General features: G+C 34.5%; 2 protein-coding genes and 1 long non-coding RNA gene across 4 annotated transcripts; 2 read left to right on the forward strand and 1 right to left on the reverse strand.

The window, feature by feature from the left end:
• The first annotated feature begins 3916 nt into the window (after positions 1-3916).
• Positions 3917-7556, forward strand: LOC107901549 (putative hydrolase YtaP). The gene is made up of 13 exons (XM_041095789.1): positions 3917-4372; positions 4474-4550; positions 4679-4759; positions 4999-5127; positions 5224-5310; positions 5674-5727; positions 5904-5994; positions 6149-6219; positions 6305-6374; positions 6601-6653; positions 6759-6852; positions 6966-7063; positions 7190-7556. Exons 1-13 carry the CDS (start codon positions 4195-4197, stop codon positions 7277-7279), a joined length of 1173 nt encoding a protein of 390 aa, XP_040951723.1. The 5' UTR covers positions 3917-4194; the 3' UTR covers positions 7280-7556.
• A 77-nt stretch (positions 7557-7633) lies between these two features.
• On the reverse strand, positions 7634-10334 carry LOC107901548 (protein PEROXIN-4). 2 transcript variants are annotated; one of them, XM_016827604.2, is made up of 6 exons: positions 10182-10334; positions 9897-9975; positions 9614-9733; positions 9358-9486; positions 8700-8829; positions 7634-7861 (listed from the first exon to the last, which is right to left on the reverse strand). In XM_016827604.2, the coding sequence occupies exons 2-6, from the start codon at positions 9900-9902 to the stop codon at positions 7773-7775; spliced, it is 474 nt and encodes a 157-aa protein (XP_016683093.2). In that variant the 5' UTR covers positions 9903-9975; positions 10182-10334; the 3' UTR covers positions 7634-7772. The 2 variants fall into 2 exon arrangements, with proteins under 2 accessions (XP_016683093.2, XP_016683094.2); XM_016827605.2 differs by having other exon boundaries at positions 10068-10183.
• Positions 10335-10691: 357 nt separating this feature from the next.
• On the forward strand, positions 10692-12330 carry LOC107901550 (uncharacterized). Its single transcript, XR_001685295.2, has 4 exons — positions 10692-11005; positions 11100-11198; positions 11297-11995; positions 12089-12330. It is a non-coding gene; the product is annotated as an uncharacterized lncRNA (long non-coding RNA).
• Positions 12331-24156: the final 11826 nt, after the last annotated feature.

Below are 24156 nucleotides of genomic sequence, written 5' to 3' on the forward strand. Positions count from 1 at the left end.
TAGCTGCTCGCGATGCTGGGAAAAATCTGTCAAGAAATACACGATATAAGTCATCCCACGTTGTAATAGAACCGGGGGGTAAGTAAAATAATCATTCTCTTGTTGTATTAACTAAAGAAAAAGGAAATTCCCGAAGTTTAATTTCATCTTCGGTTACTCCCTGAGGTTTCATGTTTGAGCAGACCATGTGGAATTCCCTCAAGTGAGTGTGTGAATTTTCGTTCTTCAAGCCTCGAAAAGTGGGCAAAAGGTGAAGCAGGCCTGACTTCAACTCGAACGGGGTTTCTCCGGTTGGATAGTTGATGCATAACGGTGTTTACTTGTTGGGAGCAGCGGCTAGTTGATGAATGGTTCGATTTGCCATCCTTTCTAGTTCACCTATGTTGTCATTTGCTTCTTTTGTTTCAGGAAGTGGTTCGGTCTCAGGTTCAACCACTTCGACTTGTTTCCCACGTCGAATTGCCTCTGCACGAATTGCTTGGCTCAACTTTTTGACATCGGATTCTAGTATCCCTTATCCTAGCTCAACTTCTGCTTTATTTGCACGTGTAAGAGCTTCCGTCTCTTTTCGTCATGCTCGTGCCGATTTCTCGATCTCTGGGTCGTATTCGAGATCTCTGGATGAAGATCTGGTCATGAAGATGGTTTAAACAATTGTAAGTGTTGCCAGTCCTCGGCAACGACACCAAAATTGATGGGTGTCGATTCCACCAATATAATCCTACGCCTAATTTGCAAATTTAAGCAGTATAGGGAGTAAAGTCGATCCCTCAGAGACTGGGTTTACTGTAAATTATTACTCTCTTAACCAGATTTATGTCGGGGCAGCTGTCGTGCCCAAGAAGTTCGAGGGGATAAAATTTGAAACCTAAAATAAATAAATAAAATGCGTAAAAAGTAAAAGCTAAAGACAAAATAATAAAAACAATTAAAAAATTTTGAAGGGAAATTAATTAAACTTAGCCCAACTTCAGGCACAGGTTTTTCCTCGTCTTTGAACCGATCCTCGAAATTAGATGAACTCCTCTTTTCCAGTAAGCTAGTTATAACTACCAAGGACGCCTCGGACACCAACTTTTCCTTGTGTAAATTAGTTATGGAACATCCAATAACTAACCCTTATCGATCGAACAACCAACGAAACATTCGTGATTTAGAACTCCGGCAACTTTGCGTTCTAGAAGAGCCTAGCTCGAACCAATGCCCTCAACCGTGTGGGACATTTAAATCCGGTTACTACTTCCCTTGACGGAACCAAACAGCAATCCCCATTTGACACGCCAATGTGTTTACAGAAAACCGATTAGACAATCGATCCTTTCGGAATTCCAACTGTACGTCTAACCACACTAACTCAAACGACGTCTTTTTTGACTTAGTGTTGATTTGACTCTGTGAGTTGACAAAATCATACTCTTAATCCGGAGAAATAATAAGTACTGGAATTTAGAAGTTAAATTACTCGGGTTTGTAACTCACGGTCTTGACGAGGCTAACTCCGACCTAAAGCTGAAATGGATTTAGTTGACTAAGATTTGGGGCATGTTGGTATTGGGCATAATTAGAGAAGGTTGAATAAATGAAAGTAGGTGGGTATGGGTAACGCAAGGTTTGATGCAGTATTTTCAAAGCTGAAAATAAATGGAAAAATATGAGGAACTTATGACAGAAAATAAATTTGCAAGGAAAGAAAGATTGTATTCAAGAAATGAAAAATGCTTGATTGAAAACTTGATGAAAAACACTTGATGAAAGACTTGATTAATGAATTGATAAATGAATGAACATAGTAGCCCCTATTTATACTAGTGGCTTTGCCAAATTAAGAGCCATTAACCATAGAAAATCAAGGAAATAAAATATTCCATGATATAAAAATTCCTACATAATCTCCCACTAAGTCAACATAGAATTTCAGCTAATTACATCTTGGAAAAAATTTTCTTTGGCCCGCCTTCTTTGCTCCTTTCTTCAATCTAGCCCAATTGCTTCTCCTTTTTCTCTTTTGACCCCAAATTGTACACCTGTATAAAATTCAAGTTAAACATGGAAAAATCAGTGGTGCATTCTCGTAAATTGACCAATTAAATTACATAAAATATGTATTTTTAGCATTCTACAATGGTCGGAGATGAAGAATATAATGTTTTACAATAACTTAAAAGATTTAAATTTAAAATAGTTTTTTCTTGCACAATATCTAGAATTATTCATAATTCATAAATAAAAAGATTAATACTCATACCAATTAAATTAAGACTCCAACGAAAATAAAATCCCCAAAAAATAGCTTCTTCAACAAAAAAGAAATAAGTTCACACAGCAATTCAAAAGACTTTCAAAGAAAATACGTTTTGCATAATTATATTAACTTAAAAAAAAATATCATTCGTCGCTTTAGATTTTTCCGTCACTCCTATCTATTGTCGAGAACTCTCCCTTTGGAACTTTTTCCCCATACTATTTTTTTTTCACTCTGCAATCCACGAAAGACTTGGTTTTTTTACTTGGCTTACGCTGTGGTTGATTGGGTCCTTTTTAATAGATGAAAAATATCAATATCAAAATTTTATGCCAAATTCCACCTGGGTTTTTCGTTACCCATTTTAACGACAGTGACAAAATGCCAATTTGGTGCGTATTTTGCAAAGTTTTTTTTATGCCTAAAATGAAAGTTTATAAAAATAAAAAATGGAAACGGAGGTCACGCGTCCTCATGGAAGTTTAACTAGAAATGGCAATTGGGACAAGTGGTTTATTATTTAAATTGCTTTGCGTTGCTTCTTAGGTTAATATACGTTGTTAGTCCTTATACTTTAATAAAATTTGAGATTTGATCACTATACTAAAAAAAATTAAAATTATGTTCTTTTACTTTTTTTCATTTAAAAATATGAGTTCAGTCATTAAATCATACGTATTTTTTTAAAATTTGTGAATTTAAAATTTTTAATAGGCTGTCCTCATATGATGTGGTATATAAATAAAAATGTAAACATATTAAATTTACAAATTTTAATAGTATTTACCAACAATGATAATGATTGAAATAATATTTTTAAATTAAAAAAATTGAATTTTTAACTTTTCAAGTACACATACTAAATCTCAAATTCTACACAAACAGAAAGATTAAAAACGCACTTCAAACTAAATATTACTATCATTACTATAGATATTGCACACATCCATAAATGTTTTGCCTTGCCCCACTTCGATAATTATTAATTATTTATAATAATTTTAATGTGCATTTAACATATAAAGAAAACTTAATTGAGTCTTAACTCGATATTGGCATGAGCATTGTGGTCAATGCAGGAGGATGTGGATTCGAATGTGTTGAAGCGCATTATCCTCCTATTTATGGGTTGAGTTGGTATATCCAACCAATGAAAATGTACCATGTGGCATAACTTACAAATGGCATTATGGTAATTGATGGTATGACATCCATTAAAAATATTCAAAATAAAAAATATATATATATAATAAAAATGATTAAAACATTATATAAAATATTAAAATGCAGAAAAATATAAAAGAATAAATCAGCATTATTTAATTTATAAAAAATTATATTTTTTATAATATATCAATTTTGTAAATTAAAAAATATAAAACATTATATAAAATAAAAATCTAAATTATTTAAAATACTTATTAAATCGGTTCACAATCGGTCAATCATTAATCAACAATCATGTCATTAGTCAATGGCATGTTATCTATGGTATGAGAAAAAAAAATATCTTACAGTATTTCCTCCGTATTTTTAACTCTAGAAGCGAGATTAAGATTTTTAACTCCACAAGCAGAATTAAGATTATTTTTTCATATGTTGTATTTTTTACTTTTATTCTTTTAAATACAATTTAAAGGTCTCAATCCATGGAATTAAAAATTTCTATAGGGTATGAAATACCAAATATGCTCTATATTCATCATGAAAAAAAAATTTAAATACCAAATGAAAAACACCAAATGTGCACCATATTCATCACTGAATTAATGGAAAAATTTAGTCAAGAATCTTCCGAGTCTCCACCATTGTGTGATTCAGGTTTTACCATTTGCTAGCAGTCACAGCATAGCTTCATTGCAGTTTGCATACATTACAAGTCTTTAGCATCATCCAAACTTAAATACCCAACCAACTTTTCCATTTTTAGAACCCATTTCCCTTCTAAAAACATGACAAACATCATCTCTTCTTCTTCAATTTCCCCACTCATCTGTTTCTTCGTCTTCTTCTTCTGGTTGGGCCATGGAGGAGCACAGGGAATACAACATAGTGCTGCTGCTATTAATGGTGCTGACAAGATTCGTTCTCAGTTCCTTCATCTTCTTCGTACCAGACGATCTCCTCAAGGTCAAAACCTTAACCCCACTCTGAATTTTACTACCATTTCAATAATTCAACTTACTATGTACTTAAACCCCATTTTTCTTTCTTTTTTTGTAAATTCTTAGTTCCTTTGACTGTGGAACCTTCAAAACCTGTGCGCCATCCTTTGTTTCAACAAGTTCCTACACCTACCTTCAGCGAGGTCTATTTCTCTCCCTTTTTTAATTTTTTTTCCAGAAATGGGTTTGTTTTGAGCAGTTTGGTGATACCAAATGTTTGATTTAGTGAGCTTTTATTAGCTAAATGTTTTGGTTGAAAGGTTTTCACCAGGCAATGGAATCTTGTCCAAAGGCTGATATTAAAAATCTTAAGGAACGACTTAAAGAGGAAAACTTCTATTTGCACACTGAGGTAATCGGGATCTTCATGCATTTAATTTTCAATTTTAGTTGCTGAAATAATCTATTGGGTTAAACCGAAGCATTCAAGTAATCAGATGTATAAAATAAGCTAGTTTTAACATGTCAGAATTAGTAATCTACATATTCAAAATTTCTAAAGCTTGTTATATTAATGGTAATTCACATAATAAACATACCTGAAATGGCATGTGAAGAAAAGCTTAATTACTTTATGGCTGTTGCTTATAGGCTGGAGAGCAAGGAAGGTTGCCAGTGTTAATCTTAAGCTTGAAAGACAGCAAACAGAAGAGAAGGCCCGCTGTTGTTTTGCTGCATAGTACCAATAAGAACAAAGAGTGGGTGCGGCCATTGCTGGAGGTAGCTATATATCTCTGCCCTTACTTATTAGTTGTTATTCACTATGATGAGTTCAATCATTTTTGTTCCCTTTTGTTTTCCTCTGTTTTGTTTCAGGCATATGCTTCAAGGGAATACATAGCCATCGCTATCGATTCTCGGTACCATGGTGAACGCGCACACAATCTCACTACTTATCGAGATGTGTGTATTCTATATCTGAGCTTCCTCTAGTTTAAACTGTGTTAAAATGAGTTTCACTTCATTAGTTGACAAAGGAAACTTGTCATCATAGCGTGGAAGACCTCTATTCTCATAGCAATCATGGTAAAAATGATGTTCGACAAAAGTTTTTTCTTTTAACGTAAGTCATTACATAATTTATTGCCTTTTGAGGAGAGTAGTTTTCTCTCAGGTTGAGAACATTTGTACATGTATTCATGTGTGTAGCTGAATATGGTTTTAGTTAAGTAATAATTTAGACCAATCTAGGATATGATTTAGCTTTCTTTCTATATTTTCTTTCAATAAATGATCCTAATAACATACTGTTATTTGTAAGTACAGGCTCTAGTGTCATCATGGATTAAAGGAGATACAATGCCATTTTTATTTGATACGGTAATTCCTCCGTTTTCATTTTCTTTGGTTGATTGCAAGTCATTGATTCTGCCTTTTAGCTCCTACTGTTCGAAAAAAGTAAGAGACTTAAAGGTGGGGGAGATTTAGAACTTAATAGGGCTTATCATGGTTAAATTTCCAAAGTGTTCTGTTTCATCTAAAGTTTTCATTATCAGGTGTGGGATTTGATAAAACTAGCAGATTATTTAACTCAAAGAAAGGATATAGACCCTAAGAGAATTGGAATCACCGGTGAATCACTCGGAGGTTAGTTAAGTGTGATTTTTTAGATGATTGAGATACGGAATCCGTTCAGGGGCTTAGCTCAAATGGTTCACCTACTTGTAAATATAAATGGAAATATGCATGTATGCTTATGACATATAGCATGTAGAGTTCAAGTGAACATCATGAAATGCAGGAATGCATGCTTGGTTTGCTGCCTTTGTTGACACTCGCTATGCAGTTGCTGCTCCAATAATTGGTGTTCAGGTAAATTTTTTTTTTTTTAAATTCTTGAAAGCAAAAAACATCAAAAGAAAAAAACAAAAACAGAGGTTTTATGTTATATGTGTAGGGATTTAGGTGGGCTATAGACAATGATAAATGGCAGGCTCGTATTGACAGTATAAAGGCTGTTTTTGAAGGTAATGTTCATACAAGTGCCCAGAATTGAGAATTCGATAGGTTTGCTTCTAATTCATTGGAACATAGTTGATTACAAGATTGCATTGTTATTTTGGTTGTGATTATATTTGGTCATGTTAAATAGTGAGCTCCTCGGATTATGAGTGGCATGACCCATCAATTTCAATAGGGAACTGCTTCGGCACTTGTGTCATTGATTCTCTTTAATAATTTTGTTGTTTTCAGAGGCAAGGGTTGATCTAGGCAAGAGTGCAATTGATAAAGAAGTTGTTAAGAAGGTGAGTTAATAAATTCATTATATTTGATAGTTTTAACCCTGATTTAAGTTGCTTGTTTTATGCTATCATCTGACATTGGATTACATCTATTGTTCTTCTGAATAGGTCTGGAATAGGATTGCTCCTGGACTAGCTTCCATTTTTGATTCACCTTACTCGATTCCGGCCATTGCACCACGTCCTCTGCTCATATTAAACGGTACTAGACATTCGAGGGGTGTCAGAATTTGCCTCCTTGGTTACGTATGTATTACATTGCTTGAAAGAAGTTTGTTTATGTTACAAGTACATTCTGGTGTTGTCAATGATTAGGTGCTGACGATCCACGTTGTCCCCTTGATGGTATAAAAACTCCCACAAAGAGGGCTCGCAAGGCTTATGCAAAGGCTCATTCTTCTAAAAACTTTAAGGTATGGATAGGTTTTAGGTAGCAATTACTCTAAAAGTACTTACTTCGGTTTCTTTAATGGCTTTGATGGATTTTAGCTAACCAGTATGAGTTAGTATTTCATATGTTATGTTTTCTTAATATGCAGCTCATTGTACAACCAGGAATAGGCCATGAAATGACATCATTAATGGTGAAAGAAGCAAGTGATTGGATGGACAGGTTCCTCAAGCAGTAATTTTTTTCCGTACAAAAAAGGACGTTTGAGAATAAAAGGAAGAGATTACAGATGTTGAGGTTCAAATCCCGGATATTAAGTTAACTTTGAAGAGAGGATGCATTAATTAATCGAGATAAGCTTCGGGTTCTACCATAAGAATGCATATTTTTGGAACTGTATTGCTGTAACTCTTTTTTGAGTGATGAAATATGCCTACCAATAAAAGACTAGTTATGTTCTACTCTCTCTGTTGTGTTCAAATCTTTGATTATATCAACATACTTTTTTTTCCAGAGACCAAAGGTTTCAATATTACATTACAATGTTATGTTGCTATTGTTTCAAAAATAAACTGAATATAGAGAAGTCATATAGCTGGGAACTGATATTTTTGGATCAGAAAAGTAAGAGATATTCTTGAATTTCTACAATGAAGTTTAAAAGGCAAAAGTAAATTGCTGACGATAATTGACTCTTACAGTTTTAAGGCGGTTCATAGCACCATAAATGTTCACCCTTTTCTGGGCATGGCAGCAAGTCTGGTGTACATTCTTGCCATAGACTGGTATCCTCTGAGATCACCAGACCTTAAAAGATTGCCTGCCAACAAGTGGGAAGGGTTTCTGTTAAGGGATAAAATAAAAAACAGAAAGCAGCTCGAAGTACTATAGAATTTATATTAGGTGCCGATATATCAATGCTCAAAGAAACAAGGGCATCAATGGGTAAAAGTATCATGAATACTCCTGTACTAAGAGTTAAATTGCATTTTTCCCCTTTTAGTAAAAAAATGGACAAATTAGTCCTGTCTATTAAAACATTTCATCCATTTTTACCATTAAAAACTGGCATGATTAACGAAATAACCAGAAAGTTACATGTAGTGTGCCATGTGCACCTCATGCTAACGTACAAGGACTAGTTTTTAACAGTAGAAATGGATGAAAGTTTTAACAAAAGGACCAGTTTGCTCTTTGATCTAATGTATAGGGATTACTTTGCCCATTTTTTTAGTAGAGGGGGCAAAATGCAATTAGACTTCTAGTACAAGGGCCTCCATGGTACTTCTAATGAATCAATGGGGCAGGAAAAAGAGAAGAAACTATGGGGAGGTGGCATAGGAGACATCTTCAATGCTTAGTAATTACCCTTTCAGGAACAATATGATATGCAATTTGCTTTTAATTTCTCAGTTCATAAGGCCAGACTGTTTTGCAAAAAGGGCCTTTTTGACACCTTTCATACTAGAAATATGTACACAATTCGAGATTGAAGAACTTTCTTGCAGTATGGTAAATATAAGTAGACATCTGCTTAGAAGTAGTAAAAGGAGAACTTTTGCAGTCAAGTTTATGTTTAAGGTAATTTTCAAACATTCCTCTAGGTAACTTCATAATGCAAAAACAGAAAAGAAAGACATTAAAATAGACCAACTTACCTGAATCACAGTTAAGTGGGCTATCAGGTTCCGGATGAGCCATCAAAGCTATTATAGCCCTACAAACAGACTGAAGTGTCCATGCAGGGCTCCAAGCATTCTTCAATATATCAAGGCAAATCTCTCCTGTCTGTACGAGAGAATAATAATAAATATAGACTAATTTCTCAATTTAGCATCTTGGAATCCAAAATATACATATGGAAATAGAACGAATGACCAATCTCAATTCTATACCCTAGATTGCTGGTAACTAAGTGAAGTTCATAGAGAGAATATAGAGGTTTGCAACAACTTTAAAAAGGTAAAGGCTACATGAAACTAGAATCTTTGTTAGCCTCATACAACCTTTTAGTATAAAGGGTTCTCACAAATTTCTTCGAATGTGCAGATAAAAAGTAAAAAACTATACAGGCAGTACTATACAGAAACTAATAGGTTCCATGGTGAATAAGTACTGCTTCTCCATAAAGATCTTTGTTTGGCAATCATGGCTGCCAAGTTGAAAACACCAATCAATTCCCAGTTCGACAAAGGAATGGGAAATCATGAGATATTAGGACACCATCTTAAGCCTTGGCACATCTTTCTTCCCTTCCATTTTACGATGTCCAATTAAAGCAAAGCATACAAGGTAATCAAGCCAAACAATTCATACCTTAAAAAGCACATTGGGATGAAATATTTTCGTCAAGAACCGCACTTGAGGAGGCTGCAAAGGGTACTGCTCAGGGACAGCAAAAGCAAGCTGGAAGACTCCGCCTTCATAAGGTGTCTCAGATGGTCCCTATATATAAAAAAAGAAAAAAAAAAAAAAAAGAAGAGGTCATATAATTTAAGACAGAATTAAAAGAACAAAAATGTCTATAGTATACCATATTTCTTTTTTTCCTCCTTTTTTACTTCCATCCAACCTTGATAAGAGCAGGCCACTTAAATATGTTGGAATCATCACAAACTAGTTGAATATCGGGATCAGCCGCCTTCTCTCGCTGAACCTCTTTGTATTCCTTGAACAACCTCGCTCTTGATGCCTTCACATAAAGATTTACACATAGTAATCAAAAGAAATAATTTGATTTTTACAAGAACACACACTAAAATTCTTATGTAATTACCATTAATTTCATCCAAATACACAACAAAATACATAATTAAACCCAAAAAAAGGAACAATCTTTAGAAGCATAAACTAACCTGCATTTTTCGTTGCTTGCCGTAAATTCAGAGATACTTCAAGAAAGATTCTATATTTATATATCAACAAGACAGAGAGCTGCAAATTTGAATGTAAAAGAGTAACATTGTTAACGAATTTTACACCATAAATTGTGTATTATTTGCGAACAGAGAAAAATAATTAATTACCAAATATTCTTTTTAGGGATCAAAACCAATAAGTTATCTATTAAAGAAATTAATTAAAACAGACATATTGATAATTAAAAGAAGAAAAGAAAAGAGAGCTTATTAGAATCTGACCTGAAGAAGAGAGAAAAAGGAAACTTCTTTGGTGGGTCTTTTTGGTTTTGATGACGATGAAAAGTGAAAGCTCTATGAGGGAGCTCTCATTCGGTGTTTTACCATCTGTTTTATTTTTGGATTAATTTCATCATATCTCCTTAAACTATGACCCAAATTTTAGATTGATCCCAAACTTCCGCGTTTTACTATATTTTATTTTTGGATTAATTTCATCAATCTCCTTAAACTATGACCCAATTTTCAAAATGTATTAATATCTTATTAATCAAGTTATTCTGTCAATATAACCGTTCAATAATTGTTAAACGGTAACCTAAATATAGTGTGGAGAATATTTAAAATATATAAATTAAATTATAGATATTGTACTTACTAATAATTTGAATCTAAATGCATAATTTTATTGGTAGTCTATTATTATTTTTTGAATAAAAGCTGGATTTTTATTCAAAATCAAACCGTCCAAAATAAAACAACAAAGTTGCAGACAAGTAAAGACAAAAGAAGGCCCAACAACAAGCCTAATCCAGCTAAAAAAGAAACATCTTTGTTTCAGCCGAAAAAATTAAACAAAACATTACACTTTACATCATTCCGATACTTTCACAGCCATTCCCCCCTTAGTCTCTTCCTCTCCCCCAAAGCTACTTAGTCACTAGAGACCCTTCACAACTTAGGCTCTCCTATCCCTCTCCATCGCTTCTCTAGCAAACTTGGGGACCTCATCTCTTAAGCACCACTGTCCTCCTATCTTCAATCCCTCAGTAGCCAGCAAGTGAGTGACGTCGTTCACCGTTCTGGGGCAATATTTGAATATACAGGTACGAAATTGCTTACCCAAACATTTTCCATCTCTGATTAAGACCACTATTTCCGATTTATCCTCCCTCTCGTGTAACAGCTTTTTTATGACAGTGAGTGCATCTCCTTTAACCTCCGTATCCATTAGTCCTAGATCTAGTCCCACCTGGATCCTTTGAATGCATACAATCGCTTCTACCGCAAAGACTGAAGGTACATTCTCATTAGTGACCCTTTTTTAGCATAGTACAAGTCCCTCAGAGTTTCGAATCACAATCCCAGAACATGATTTTTCCTTATGCTTTTTATAGGCTGTGTCAAAATTGATTTTTACGAACGGGGGCTTTGATGGTTGCCAACTTTCCAACTCCACACGCCGAACATATAAGGGAATCTATACCCCATCAAGTTCTTGAACATAATTTCTTATTGAAGTTGCAATAGTGTTCCCAGATCTTTTCTAACCCTCATGAGTCCACTTATTCTGTTCTGTCCAAATAGACCATAGAGCACATCCGAACATTCTACACTGGTTATTGGTGTTATGCTCAAAGAACCAGGTAACCCACTCCAATATCTCTATTCTTGACACCCTTTCTGGCCAGGACCAGCCTAAATGATTCCATTTATCTTTTGTCTCAGGCACTCACGCAGGGCATGGATATCGGTTTCAATTCCACCTGCACATCTCAGACAGATACTAGAATTAGTAACTCTTCTATAGTGTAGATACATAGGGTAGGAAGATAATTTTTTGAGATTCCCCAGATTGTAATTTTCAGTTTAGAGGGTAATTTTAAACCCCACAATTTTTTTATTTTTTGTAAAAATTCCCTATTTCTGCCTGATTATATACATGTGTAGCCTCTGTTCTTTGCTGTAATAGAGCTTTGTATGCGCTTCAGACTGCGAATTCTCCAGATGCCTTCCCTCGCCACACCTGGTAGTCTTCATGTTGGTAATTGGATAGTGGGCTATTCAGAATCCTTCTAGCACCATTGTCACTGAAGGTATTCCTTATTAAGTCCACTTTCCATTCCCTGTTAACATTATCAATCAGATCCGCTACCAAAAGGTTGTCCTGACATCGTTCACTATTTTAGATTCTGTAATTTTCAGCTTCTGTAAGCCACGCTGTATCACGAACTGGAATTTTGGTCCCACTCCCGGTCCCACTCCCTACTCTCCTGCCCAACCCCTCTTGGAGAACTCCCTTTGCAGTCCAAATGCTCATCCAGGTATAGGAAAGTATATTTCCTAACCTTGCATTCTTAAAGTTTGAATTCAGATAATACTTCGCTTTCAAAGTACGCGCAATTAATGAATTATGATAATTAATCAATCGTCAACCCTGTTTAGCAAGTAACAAAAGATTAAATTTATTCAAACTGCGAAAGCCCAATCTACCATCCTCCTAAAGCTCACAAAGTTGTCTCCAAGCACACCAATGAATCCCCCTATTTCCATAACTCTTTTTCCACCAAAATGATGTGCAAATATTCTCCATTTCATAACATAACGATTTAGGAAATAAAAAACAAGCCATAGAATAAGTTGGGATAGCCTGGAGAATCGATTTTATGAAAATTTCTTTACCTCATTGTGATAGAAATTTAGTGCTCCAATTGGCAATTTTTTGTTTCATGCGATCTTTTAAACCTTGAAATGCCAAATTTCCCCCGTTCAACCATATTAGAGAGACCCAGATATTTTTATGGATTTGAGGAATTTCCAACATTCAACAATTGCGTAACTGAGCTCAGTTGTATTTATACTATAAAAGATAATAGGCTTCGCATAACTAACACACTGACCTGAAGCCTCTTCAGACTCCTGTAGAATCTTCTTTAATATTTGTGCCCCTTGATTTGAAGCCTCTCCAAACAATATGCTATCATCCGCGAATAGTAAATGGGTTGGAGGGGGCCTTTAGCTTACTTTAACTCGCTTCACCATTCCTTACCTCTTGGCTAAGCACATTAAAGTCGATAACCCCTCACTGCACACCAAAAAAAAGATAGGGGCTCAAAGGATTCAATTGCCTTAGTCCTTTTCTTGGCTTAAATTTCTCACCATTACACCCATTCACCACAATTGAATATGAGACTAAACCAATGCAGTACATTATAAAGTCTACCCATTAAATAGCAAACCCCATCTTTAATAACATTCGACGTAAAAAATTTCCATTCAACACAATCGTATGCTTTACTCATATCTAATTTTAACACCAAAAAACCTCTCTTCTCTATTCTTTTTTGCTTGAATGTATGTAGAACCTCATAAGCAAGTAATACATTATCAATTATCAATCTGCCTAAACAAAGGCACTTTGAGCCTCGTCTATATAGCAATCTAGAACTTTTTGAAAATGATTTGCTACCGTTTTTGAAATTATCTTATAAAGGACCGAGCATAGACTTATAAGCCTAAAATTTGATAAATTCGTTGGCTAAGTAGTTTACGGAAGGAGAACAATATTAGTAGCATTATAAGGTTCCAATGACATACATTCGTTCAGAATACTCAGACAGAACTCGCTCATATCTCATCCAATAATATGCCAAAATTGTTGATAAAAAATTGTAGGGAAACCATCGCTACATACTGCCTTCATTGGTCTCATGCTTTTAATAGAAGCAAAAATCTCTTCCTCCACATAAGGTGTCGTTAACATCTGATTCCTTTCTTCAATGATTTTCCTCTCCATTCTGAAAAGGATATAATATATATTTCTCACTCCTCTTGAAGAGAAAAGATCATTAAAATAATTGCGAGCAATTGTCTCAATCTCCTCTTCTTCATTTTGGATCACGCTCATTTTATTCTCCAAGCCCTTGATTTGATTAACATGTCACCTTTGAGACGTAAGTCTATGAAAAAATGTTATGTTCTTGTCCCCTATTTTCAACCAGTTTGCTTGGGCCCTCTATTGCCAGTATAATTCTTGTTTCTATATCTCCCAACTCCACTGCATTTTAATGTCAATAATTTCTGCAAGCGTTTCATCATCTCTTTCAGCTTCCAAGAGTAATTTTAACATGTTCAAATCCTTTTTATAAATTCTGGATTCGTTTGTGAATTAATTCACTTGCAACGTTCATGGTGTGATTTACCTAAATCCTGAGTTTGTCACTAACCATGCGTATGCAACTCATGTTTTGATATAAGTGGATGCTTATGCTCTAAAGATGATCTAACCCATAGTCGGTATGTTGGGTACATGACTTGTATATGGCATGGATTTACTAGCAACAATGGAATTCATAACTAAATTAGAGAGTTAATGATATCCTCTCATTGGCATTGTGTGGATTGATAAATATGGAACATGGCCACGGGTTACTCGAGCAATTTATCATAGACATTTGTTGATAGTGGTCATATTAATTCAAAGGAATTAATGATATCATATTAGGATAACACACATGACGAGGTTATTGAACAAAGTAGTTGGATGAATTGCTTTCGTAAAGAGTATACGATAAGGAGTTTTCAATCATGGTACTTCTTGTGGCTTGACTTCGTGATTAAGTAATTGTGAATTATCGGAACGATGTTTCTAGATATAATTGCAATCACTAGAGCGTAATTGTATATGTACAATTGGTCCCTTCGCTAGCTCAACAAAAGATCGATCGGATTGCATTTGAATCATAAGAAAATTCTATGTAATACCCGAAAATTACTACAGTAAAAAAGTAAGATAATATTCCTGATATAGTAAAATAAGGAAATAAAGTGATAAAAAGGGTAATTTTGAGTTATGTTAACATTGGGAAGTATATTATGACATATTAATTCAAGAAAGGATTAAATTGTAAAAGTGAGAAAAGTTTGTTACCCAAGAGTAAATACTCAAAATTTGAGGGGTTAAAGTGTAAATATGAAAAAGTTGAAAGACCAATAGTCTAAATATTTTAAGGGTGGAATAATCTAGAAACTAAGGAAAATGGATGAATTGGGACCAAATTGAATAGATGAAGAATTATGAGGGACTAAATCGTAATTTTACTAAATTAAGTGATGACTCAAAGATAGAATTTTAAAAGATCTAAAGGGAAAAATGGTCAATTAGAAGAAAGGGAAATCTAGAAAATAATAATGATGTTGGAGATATTTTAGATTAAATAAATAAATAAATATTAGTTTATTAATATTTTAATTTGATTTTTAAATGACATTTTACTATTTTATTATTATTTTATTTAGTATATATATATATATGGAAGGAAAGATGAAGAATCATCATCTTCTCCCATGCATTCCAACGTATGAAGAGAAAAGAAAGAAAGAAACTTTCTTTTCTTTACAATTTGGTCATTTCACCAAATACTCACCATTTTCACTTAGAAATTAAAAGAATTTCCATATCCATCAAGAGAGAAAGATAACAAGGAGACTATGGGGAGTTAGAATATCAAGTTAGGTTCAAGAAAGAGAAGCTGGAGGAGAGAGAAAATCAAGTTAAAGGTTGCAACTAATAGGACAAGGTAAAAACATCAAGATTTTAATATACTTTTAAGTTTGTTATTATTGAAAAAGCATGGAATTGATGTTATAATAGAGCTTTATTAAATAAAGTCTTATGTTCTTGATATATTAGTAAGGGAAATAAGAGAAAGTGATGAAAAATATTATAGAGAAAATGAATAAGGAAGTTATAAACTTAGTAATCAATATCTTGCATTAGAATAGTTTTAGACAGGAGCAGTAGTCTAACTTTGAAAAATCACTAAAAATTGTGAAAATCGAATTAGAGGATGAATAAAATATGAAATTAAATCTTATTGAGTCTAGTTTCTCATAGAAGAAACGGTGTAAGCAATGGAATTGTAAATCATGAGTTATAATAAATTTTGTGAGATAATGTCAGAATGATTTCGGGTTCCCCTGCTCTGACTTTGGAAAATCATCAAAAATTGGAAAAAAAATGATTAGGGGCTTAAATTTATATGTTTAAAATTTTTATGAGCCTATTTTCAATAGAAACAAATGGGAACATTATCTGATTCCTGTACAAGAAGATAATTAATTTTTAGTGAAGAAGTGTCAAAACTGTCAAACACCAGAATAGGTTTGAATTTAAAGAATAAACTGTACTTATTGGTTAAACAAAAACTTCTAAAAATTTTATAGTAAGAATATATGTGAGTCTAGTTTCAGAAAAAATTAACGGATCTCAATTCGAAGTTACGTAGCTCAAGATATAAATAATTTTGTGACTATGACTCAAGTGGACAGCTTCGAATGAACAAATAAATAGTGAAATTATAGATTATGTTACATATAGCATGTTATATACATTAAGGATGTGGAATGGAGAGGAGGAGGAGGAAAATATATGATTATTCAACTAGCATGAGTTTTCATTAAAAATGGCTAATTTGCATGTTTTAGGTTTAGAGACTAAATTGAATAAATGTAATATTTTAAGGGTAAATTTGTAAAAATGTCAAAAAGTGACCAAATTGCATGAAATGAATTGTTTTATTATTTGAATTAATAAATTGAATGAAATATTAATTTAGAACAAGATTGGGTGGAAATTTGAGGAAAATAGAAAATTATCAAAATGTCATTGAATTTTAGTATTTCTGCAATTTAGCCTGGTAAGTTCGTGTAACTTGAATTGTATTCTTAAATGCTTGAACTGTTTGTTATTGATGTGAATATGATTTGAATGTACATTGTATGAAAATTGATGAAACATTGATATATTTGATAAAAGGAGAAGAAATCCCGCTTGAATGAAAGGAAAATTCGATGAATCTCTGAAAAGGAATTGACGGTAAAAAGGATCTAGCCCAGACGGGTGATCCTATCCTGATATAGCCCTCCCGAAGAATATGTGGAAAATGGATTTATCCCGGACGGGTAATGATACGGGGTTACGCGCGGACTAAGATCGAGTTGCCAAGTCACGAGAAACTCCTACGAAAACCCTAAACAATTAGATCTTAAACGAAACAGAAAATTAAAAGATTAGAACTTTGAATTTTTAGATCTAAAATAAAATCCCCAAATCAGCAAAGAATCAAATTGAGAATAGAAATAAGTGTTAATAAGGGTTCTTGAAACCCTAAAGGAGATTGCAATTCTGCCCAATTGAACACCAAGATAGTTTTCCCCAAATTTCGACAATCTAATTTCACCCAAAAAAATTATGGAAGAACCCTAGATATTGGGGATTTTTGGGCTGATTCCTTAAGATAGAAAAAGGCTGAAAACACAATAAAAACAGAAAATAAATTAGATAAAGATTCAGCACAAGCAGAAATAAAGAAAGAATTGACAGCAAGAAATTAAAAGATAAGTCCTAAGAAGCCTTGAAATCCCGAAAGATCTTACAACTCCCTTTCAAACGGCTCTAATCTCCCCTCCAAAGAATATCAATGGCAAAAAGAAGGCTGAAGATGGCTCTCACAATCAAAAGATTGTTAAAACAACTTCTAAAGAAAACTCAAGAGAGAATTCTTGGAGAAAAACTCAAAGAGAATTCTGCACTTAAACAAATCTGATATTTTTGATATAATTGAGAAGTTGTTTACAAGGTGGCTAGCCATGCCTTTAAATAGGCCTTATAACTAGTCCTAATCTAATTAGAAAACTAAAATAAAAAAACTCCTAATTATTTTAATATGGAAATTCAGCCAAGGGTCTTTATTTGGGACTCTGGGACTGAATATTTACATAAAAATTAAACTAAGTAAAAATAAATAAATAAATAAAAATAAAACTTTACAACTTGGGCCACTTTGACAATTTGGCCTGATTTTCAACTAAGTATGAGTGGATTTCTTGATTGGGCTTGGAATCTTCTTATTGGGAATTGCCTTCAAGAATTTGGGCTTATGATCCATCTCCTACTGAAATTGAATCGTTGATGCTCGTAACGGAGATCCAATGCGCTTCGGCTACAAGATTTGGTTTCTTGGACCAAGATTCCCAATATTTGAAATCTTGATTTTCCCGTTCTTTCATGTACGCATCTACGGCCTTGCTAACAAACTCCTGAATGGTCCCATTTAGTTTGGAACGCATTTGTCGGGCCTTTGATCTCGTATCATTCCCCCTTCCTCAAAAAGATTCGACCTCGAATCTGAAAAATCAATTGGGGACAAGTCAGCCACATTAAAAGTGGAACTTACATTGTACTCACCAGGTAGATCAATTTTATAGGCATTATCGTTGATCCTCTCGAGTACTTGGAAAAGCCCATCGCCCCTTGGGTCCAACTTGGTCTTTCTTTTGCAGGAAATCGTTCTTTCCTCATATGGACCCAAACTCAATCTCCGGGTTCTAGGACAACCCGTTTGCGCCTCTTGTTTGCTTTGTTGGTGTTGGCATCATTTGTTTTGGCTATTCGTTGCCTAGCCTTCTCATGTAAGGATTTCACCAACTCAGCTTTCTGTTCACCATCTAAATTAACAATGTCTTCAAGTGGTAATGGCGCAAGATCAAGTACTGTTAGTGGGTTAAAACCATAAACAACTTCAAATGGAGAATAACCAGTTGTAGAATGAATAGATCTATTATATGCAAATTCAACAAACGGTAGGCATTCTTCCCAATTTCTAATGTTCTTTCCCACAACAGATCGTAATAAAGTCCCTAAGATTCGATTAACTACTTCGGTTTGGCCATCAGTTTGGGGGTGACATGTAGTGGAATAAAGTAATTTAGTACCAAGCTTACTCCACAATACCTTCCAAAAGTGGCTAAGGAATTTGACATCTCTGTCAGAAACAATTGTTTTAGGGATGCCATGAAGTCTTACCACCTCTTTAAAGAATAAGTCTGCCACATGTGTAGCATCATCTGTTTTGTGACAAGAAATAAAATGTGCCATCTTTGAAAACCTGTCAACAACAACAAATATATTATCTCTTCCTTTCTTATTTCGAGGCAAACCTAGAATAAAATCCATGGATAAATCTACCCAAGGTGAAGTAGGAATCGGTAAATGAGTGTAAAGGCCATGAGGCATTACCTTAGATTTTGCTTGTTTGCATGTAATGCACTTGGAACATACCTTTTCGACATCCTTTTTCATATGTGGCCAATGGAAGTGTTCTTGCAAGATGTCTAGTATTTTGGCCACTCCAAAATGTCCCATCAAACCCCCACTATGGGCCTCATGAATCAATAAGTCTCTCATGGAACACTTTGGTATGCATAACCTGTTTATACGAAAAAGAAAGCCATCTACAAGATAAAATTTTTCAAAAGTAGTATGTCCACAATTCCTATAGATATGGCCGAAATCAGCATCATCATCATATAACTCCTTAATATGTTCAAACCCTAAGACTTTAGCATTCAATGTAGTTATTAAAGTATATCTTCTAGACAAAGCATCTGCAACTACATTATCTTTACTTGTTTTATATTGTATCACATAAGAGAATGTTTCAATGAATTCTACCCATCGGGCATGTCTTTTACTTAACTTACCTTGTCCCTTTAACCATTTAAGGGATTCATGATCTGTGTGTATGACAAACTCATTAGGCAGCAAATAATGTTGCCATACTTGAAGTGCACGAACCAATGCCAAGAGTTCTTTGGCATAAGTTGAATAGTTTAACTGTGCACCATTCAATTTCTCACTAAAATAAGCAATAGGTTGCTTATCTTGCATTAAAACGGCGCCGATTCCAATTCCTGAAGCATCACACTCAAGTTCAAAAGTTTTAGCAAAATCAGGTAATTTAAGCAAAGGAGCAGAACATAACTTAGCTTTTAGAGTTTGAAAGGCCTTTTCTTGGGTTTCACCCCATTTGAAACCCACTGGTTTCTTTATAACCTCTGTCAATGGGGCAGCAATAGTATAGAAATCTTTCACAAATCGTCTATAAAAACTAGCTAAACCATGGAAAGATCTCACCTCAGTTACCGATTTAGGAGTCGACCACTCCTTAATTACCTTGACTTTGTCCTCGTCGACATGAATACCTTGAGCACTAACTATGAAACCTAATAATATTAGTTTATCACAATAGAATGTGCATTTATCAAGGTTGACAAATAATTTTTCAGCTCGCAGAATATCCAAAACGGTTCGAACATGGAAAACATGATCATCTAAAGTCTTGGAATAAATTAAGATATCATCAAAGTAAACTACTACAAATTTACCCAAGTATAGCCTTAAAACATGATTCATCAATCTCATAAATGTACTAGGTGCATTAGTAAGGCCGAAAGGCATAACTAACCATTCATACAATCCAAATTTTGTTTTAAAGGCTGTTTTCCATTCATCCCCTTCCCTCATTCGAATTTGATGATAACCGCTTTTTAAATCAATTTTGTAAATATTATTGAACCATGTAATTCATCAAGCATATCATCAAGTCTAGGAATTGGATGTCGATATTTTACCGTTATCTTGTTGATTGTGCGACAATCAACACACATACGAAACGTACCATCTTTCTTTGGTACCAATAAGACAGGAACAACACAAGGGCTTAGGCTTTCACGAATGTACCCTTTATCTAGTAACTTATCAACTTGTCTTTGCAATTCCTTTGTCTCCTCGGGATTGCATCTATAGGCTGGTCGATTTGGAATCGAAGCTCCGGGTACTAAGTCAATTTGATGTTCAATCCCTCGTAGAGGTGGTAAACCTTTAGGGGCCTCACTAAAAACATCCTCATAATCCTGCAAAAGAGACTGAAACACACTAGGCAAATTTTCGTTAACGTTAGATAAAGATAAATAATTTTGCCTAAACCTCACAAGGATACAAGGCTGTTTGTTGAGTAGGGCTCTCCGCACATCTTTTTTTGTTGTTAAAAGATTTTTTTCGCTCATTTTACCTCTTGAGGATTCACCCACCTTTGGGCTTTTTAAATTGTAACTTTTTTCACTATTAGCCTCTTGTCTCTCTGTCTTTTGTACTTGCCCTTTCTCCCTTACCCGCTCACAAAATTTCATCATCCTCTGTTGATCTTTGTATACATCAGTGGGATTTAAAAGAGCAAAAGTGAATTTCTTACCTTTAAATACAAGGGAGTATCGATTAAGTTTACCTTGGTGTGTAACATCACGATCAAATTGCCAAGGTCGTCCAAGGAGCAAGTGTGCCGCATGCATTGGGACCACATCACACCAAACTTCATCTTCGTAATTGCCGAGCTTAAAAGTGACCAAGGACTGTTTTGTAACTTTTACTTTGGAACATTCATTAAGCCATTGAAGGTGATATGGCTTAGGGTGTTTGGTACAAGACAACTTTAAAGAATCCACCAAATAGCTACTCACTACATTTGAGCAACTCCCACTATCAATAATGAGTGAACATAAGTTACCTTTAATAAAACACCGAGAATGGAAAATATTGGTCCTTTGGCTATCATCATCTTTTATCTGAATGTTAAGGGTTCGGCGAACTACAAAGCAATGGAAATTAGCAAAGTCCCATTCCTTTGGTGGTTCGACCAACTCGTCGCCATTATCACTGTCATCCACAAGTTCTGGCATATCTGGATCTGTATTATCAGAGTCGAAAGTGTACTCACCGTTATCTTTTAGAAGAAGTAATCTCGTGTTAGGGCATTCTCTACTATAATGACCACGCCCTTTGCACTTAAAGCATTCAATCTCACGAGTCCTCTGCGCACTCGAATCACCTAAATTGGGCTGCTTAGAAGGTGTTTGCGTTTTAGCAGGAGCCCCTTTTTTCCAATTTGATTGCTTACTTCCATTACTCAAAGAAGGCTTGTTAGTAACAAAAGGGGATTTCGAACTCTTAAAATCAGAATTGGAGTTGTTACCTCGGTAATATTGTGAAGTCGAGAAGGAACCAAACCTTTGTTCCTTTAGTTGTTGCTCGATCTCAATGGCTTTGTGAACTGCTTCTTCCAAATCAATGTAAGTTTGTAGCCTCAATGTATTAGCTATCGGCCTGTTCAAACCATCAACAAATCGAACCATAGTTGTTTCCTCATCCTCCTCCACATTAGCTCTCTGAATGAGCATCTCCATCTCCTTAAAATATTCATCCACTGTCTTACTACCTTGAATAAGTCTTCTAAGCTTTGTTTTAATCTCCCTATAGTAGTGAGGTGGAACAAACCTTTTTCGCATAATTTGTTTCAACTTCTCCCATGTCGAAATCTCACCTTCATAATTCCGATGACGATTTACCCCAAGTTGAGTCCACCAACTTAATGCATAATCTGAAAATTCCAGCGTTGCTAACGCAACTTTCTCATCATCCGGACATTTATAATACCTAAACATTAGTTCAATCTTAGATTCTCATTCACAATAAGCTTCTGGATCATTCTTACCACGAAATTGGGGAATTGTGAACTTCGTTTTGCCAAGGAGGGTTGCCCACGATCATGAAAATCAGCATCAGTTCTAGGGACACGTCGCGGACCGCGTCTATGAGTAGGAGGTGGGTTATCCCTATCTTCTGTAATTGGATCCCGATAATGAGGATCTTGATTCAATCTCACCTCATTGAAAGCGGTACTCAAGGTGCGAAGTGCGGCAGCGTGTTCATCTAATTGTTGTTGGAGTTTTTGAAACATGTCATAGACATCATTATGGTCAATATCACTTTTTCACATTTTCCAAAAACCTGCAAAAATAAACACTCAACACTCAAAAATAAAAGTTAGCAAACCTCACCGTTAATCACTCAAAAAGAAAATTCAAATTCTCAATGAGGTAGAATTCAGTCTTGTGAGTCCTTTAGGAGAGTTTATATCAACCAATTAGAGAGTGGATGAACTGATCTACCAAAGAATCCTAATGTGCACTAGGATACCAAAAACTGACGAGACACCAATTGATTCGTGTTGCACCGAGGAAGAATTGGGCACACGTTTAAATCCTACTAACACAAGAAACAAGAAGGTGTTAGATAGCGTAAAGGAAGAATAAAGGCAAACAAATGAAAACCTACAGCTAAGAATCAATAAAAATTGCTGAAAACAGAAAACCCGAAAAATTGTGGAGTAACTTGACAACTTCGTTCGAGGTGTTCCCGATCTCAAAAAATCATGAAAATAAATATGGAATCTCCTTAAATATTGAATTTTTTATCTGGAAAATTTGGGCACTAAACTCAACCCACTGAATATTTTTTAAAATTTTTATTGGATTTCATCTTTTTTCGATTTTTTGACTTTTTTGACTGATTTTTTTTGCGGGAATAATTTTTTTATATTCAATCACAGTGCCAAAAATATGTATGTAAAATTTCAGATCAATTGGACAACTTTTACCCACTCAAATGAATTTTTTTTGAAATATTTTTCTGGGTAAAATTGCTGTTTTTGCTTTAAAAAATTGAGATCAGTTTAGAAATCAACCAAGAACACCCAAAACGCCCAAAATCTGATACCAAATGATACGAGTTGCGCGTGGACTAAGATCGAGTTGCCAAGTCACGAGAAACTCCTACGAAAACCCTAAACAATCAGATCTGAAACGAAATAGAAAATTAAAAGATTAGAACTTTGAATTTCCAGATCTGAAATAAAATCCCCAAATCAGCAAAGAATCAAATTGAGAATAGAAATAAGTAATAAAGGTTCTTGAAACCCTAAAGGAAATTGCGATTCTGCCCAATTGAACACCAAGATAGTTTTCCCCAAAATTTGACAATCTAATTTCACCCAAAAAGAGTATGGAAGAACCCTAGAAATTGGGGATTTTTGGGCTGATTCCTTAAGATAGAAAAAGGCTGAAAACACAATAAAAACAGAAAATAAATTAGATAAAGATTCAGCACAAGCAGAAATAAAGAAAGAATTGACAGCAAGAAATTAAAAGATAAGTCCTAAGAAACCTTGAAATCCCGAAAGATCTCACAACTCCCTCTCAAACGGCTCTAATCTCCCCTCCAAAGAATATCAATGGCAAGAAGAATGCTGAAGATGGCTCCCACAATCAAAAGATTGTTAAAACAACTTCTAAAGAAAACTCAAGAGAGAATTCTTGGAGAAAAACTCAAAAAGAATTCTGCACTTAAAGAAATCTGATATTTTTGATATAATTGAGAAGTTGTTTACAAGGTGGCTAGCCATGCCTTTAAATAGGCCTTATAACTAGTCCTAATCTAATTAGAAAACTAAAATAAAAAAAACTCCTAATTATTTTAATATGGAAATTCAGCCAAGGGTCTTTATTTGGGACTCTGGGACTG

The sequence above is a fragment of the Gossypium hirsutum genome, chromosome D06 (assembly GCF_007990345.1).
Source record: "Gossypium hirsutum isolate 1008001.06 chromosome D06, Gossypium_hirsutum_v2.1, whole genome shotgun sequence".
In the NCBI taxonomy this organism is placed as follows: Eukaryota; Viridiplantae; Streptophyta; class Magnoliopsida; order Malvales; family Malvaceae; genus Gossypium; species Gossypium hirsutum.

Coding starts and splice junctions, on each gene's coding strand:
- LOC107901549 (XM_041095789.1), top strand. CDS start 4,195: ATGACAAACATCATCTCTTCTTCTTCAATTTCCCCACTCATCTGTTTC. Junction 4,551..4,678: donor CTACACCTACCTTCAGCGAG/GTCTATTTCTCT, acceptor GGTTTTCACCAG/GCAATGGAATCTTGTCCAAA. Junction 5,311..5,673: donor ATCTCACTACTTATCGAGAT/GTGTGTATTCTA, acceptor TTGTAAGTACAG/GCTCTAGTGTCATCATGGAT.
- LOC107901548 (XM_016827604.2), bottom strand. Junction 8,830..9,357: donor ATCCCAATGTGCTTTTTAAG/GTATGAATTGTT, acceptor TCTCTCGTACAG/ACAGGAGAGATTTGCCTTGA. Junction 7,862..8,699: donor CCCACTTAACTGTGATTCAG/GTAAGTTGGTCT, acceptor ACTTGTTGGCAG/GCAATCTTTTAAGGTCTGGT.